This window comes from Tupaia chinensis, unplaced genomic scaffold (assembly GCF_000334495.1).
Source record: "Tupaia chinensis unplaced genomic scaffold, TupChi_1.0 Scaffold000235_1, whole genome shotgun sequence".
Lineage (NCBI taxonomy): Eukaryota > Metazoa > Chordata > Mammalia > Scandentia > Tupaiidae > Tupaia > Tupaia belangeri.
The window spans coordinates 2,324,170-2,326,112 of record NW_006159713.1 but is presented as its reverse complement, the minus strand read 5'-3'; the positions used below and the strand labels follow the sequence as shown (position 1 = coordinate 2,326,112).

Here is a 1,943-nt window from a genome sequence, read left to right as displayed (position 1 = left end):
AGCCCGCAGCCGCCTTCGGTTCTGCTCCTCCTGCGGACGAAACCCATGCGGTAGGCACCGAGGCCCTGCCTCGGGGCGCAGGTTCCCGCCCTCAAAGGCAGCCAGACCCCTGCGCCCGACATCCAGGCCCCGTGCGCGCCCCCTCCAGGCCCCTCTTTTCCTTCTTAGTCCCTTAACACACCCTTTCCCGCGTCCACCAACCTGCTTCAGGGCCCTCGGGGTCTCCCTTGTCCTCGGGCTTCTGGGGCTCGTCCTCGTCGTTCTTCTCTAGGTCAATGTTCTCTTCCTCCTCCTCGTCCTCACTGCGGTTCCGTGGGGTCCATGTCATTTTGTTCTCCTTCTTGAGGCGCCGGCGCGCGTTGGCGAACCAGGTGGACACCTGGGTGAGGGTCATCTTGGTGATGATGGCCAGCATGATCTTCTCGCCCTTAGTGGGGTAGGGGTTTTTACGGTGCTCGTTGAGCCAGGCCTTGAGCGTCGCGGTGGCATCCCGGGTGGCGTTCTTCCGGTACGCGGGGTCCCCATACGGGTAGGAACCCAGAGGCGCCGCGTAGGGGTGGTACCCCAAGGAGCCTGCCATGCCGGGTGTGTGGTCGTAGGGAGAGCCCTGCGGGGGAGAGGCAGAGAAAGGTGAAATGTGGGCCACGGTTTCCACTGTCACCTGAACGACCTAAGCACATTTTCCGTGCGCCCTAGGGTCTGCTGGAGGGTGAGAGGCCCGTAGTCCCACTCCCCTTTGGGCAGGTCTGGCGGGTTCCGACACAAGATCAACCCCTCCCCCTACTCCAAAGGTAGCTGGGGCCCCCAATTCCTGAGTCTGGCCCTTAGGGAGCCCCTGAGCCTTGGCGCCACCGTACAGGCTCCCATCTGCCCGGAGACGTCAGTCCCCGGTGGGCAGATGGAACTACCGCGGCCCGGACCTCAGTTAATACAGAGGCCTGGGCAGCAGCGGCGACCCCGAGCTCCGCGCCCCAGCAACTGTACGTTGGACGCCAGAAGGGAGAACAAGGAAAGTCAAGACATTTATTTTTCTTAATCTGCAAAGAAACGCAAACGAAACACTGAGCCTTGTCCAGACACTCCCACTCCGAAAAGACGCTACCCTAAACCGAAGCCACCGCGCTTTTCCAGAAAGTGCACCCGGCCGAAAAATCCCGGATGCACCGCAGCTCGGCCGACTTTTCAGAAATTTAATACCTCCAAATCGGATTGCGAAGATAGGATTACGGATTTGCAACATTTTGGAGGACTAATTAAAGGCGAGGCCAAACACATTTACATAGACTTAGCACTCTTCTACTCAGATATCGGGTCTATTTCTCTTAAACTACTTTTCCAAAAATGTTAAAAACAAAAAAACAATAAAATTGGCCGGGTGGCCCGGGGTTTAAGATTGAACTAAATGCTGCTCTTTAATTGCAGCGACCTCTCCCCCCAAAACCCTTTCCGCCAGCTCAGCGATCCCAGCAAGACGCGGCTCTTTTCTCAGCAACTCTCTAGAGCCTGAGGCCCTGAAGGAGCCTAGAGAGACCATCGCCCAAGTTTGCAGGGGCCGCGAAGCTGGGCAGGGGTGGTCGGCAGTGGCGCCTAGGCCAGTGTCCCCCCGCAGCCCCCTCCTGCCTGGGCAGCCCCGGCTGCCCTCTCCCGCTGCGGATCCCGCTCACTCACCACGTACGAGGAGAAGGCGGCGGCGGCGGCGGCGGCCGGGTCAGCGCCGTATTGGAGGTGCGAGTTGTAGCCCGGCGAGGGCGCCGTGAAGGCAGTAGAGCCAGCGTAGGGCGAGAACGCGGAGCCCGAAGACGAGCGGCCGAGCTCATCCGTGCGGGGCCCCGAAATGACGCTGGTGCTGTATGCCGGGCAAGAGTAGAGCGCCAGCGAGGCGGACGGCTGGTACAAGTAGCCCTGCGGGTAGGACATGGCCACACACGGGCATGGGGCGCGCC

General features: G+C 60.8%; 1 protein-coding gene across 1 annotated transcript in view; it reads right to left on the bottom strand.

The window, feature by feature from the left end:
* IRX5 (iroquois homeobox 5) overlaps positions 1–1,937 on the bottom strand; it is a 4,137-nt gene extending 2,200 nt beyond the window's left edge. The window contains 2 exon segments of the mRNA XM_027771840.1: positions 3–607; positions 1,669–1,937. Of these exon segments, the coding sequence (XP_027627641.1) occupies positions 3–607; positions 1,669–1,917 (854 nt within the window). The 5' untranslated portion in view covers positions 1,918–1,937.
* Between the last annotated feature and the right edge of the window lie 6 nt (positions 1,938–1,943).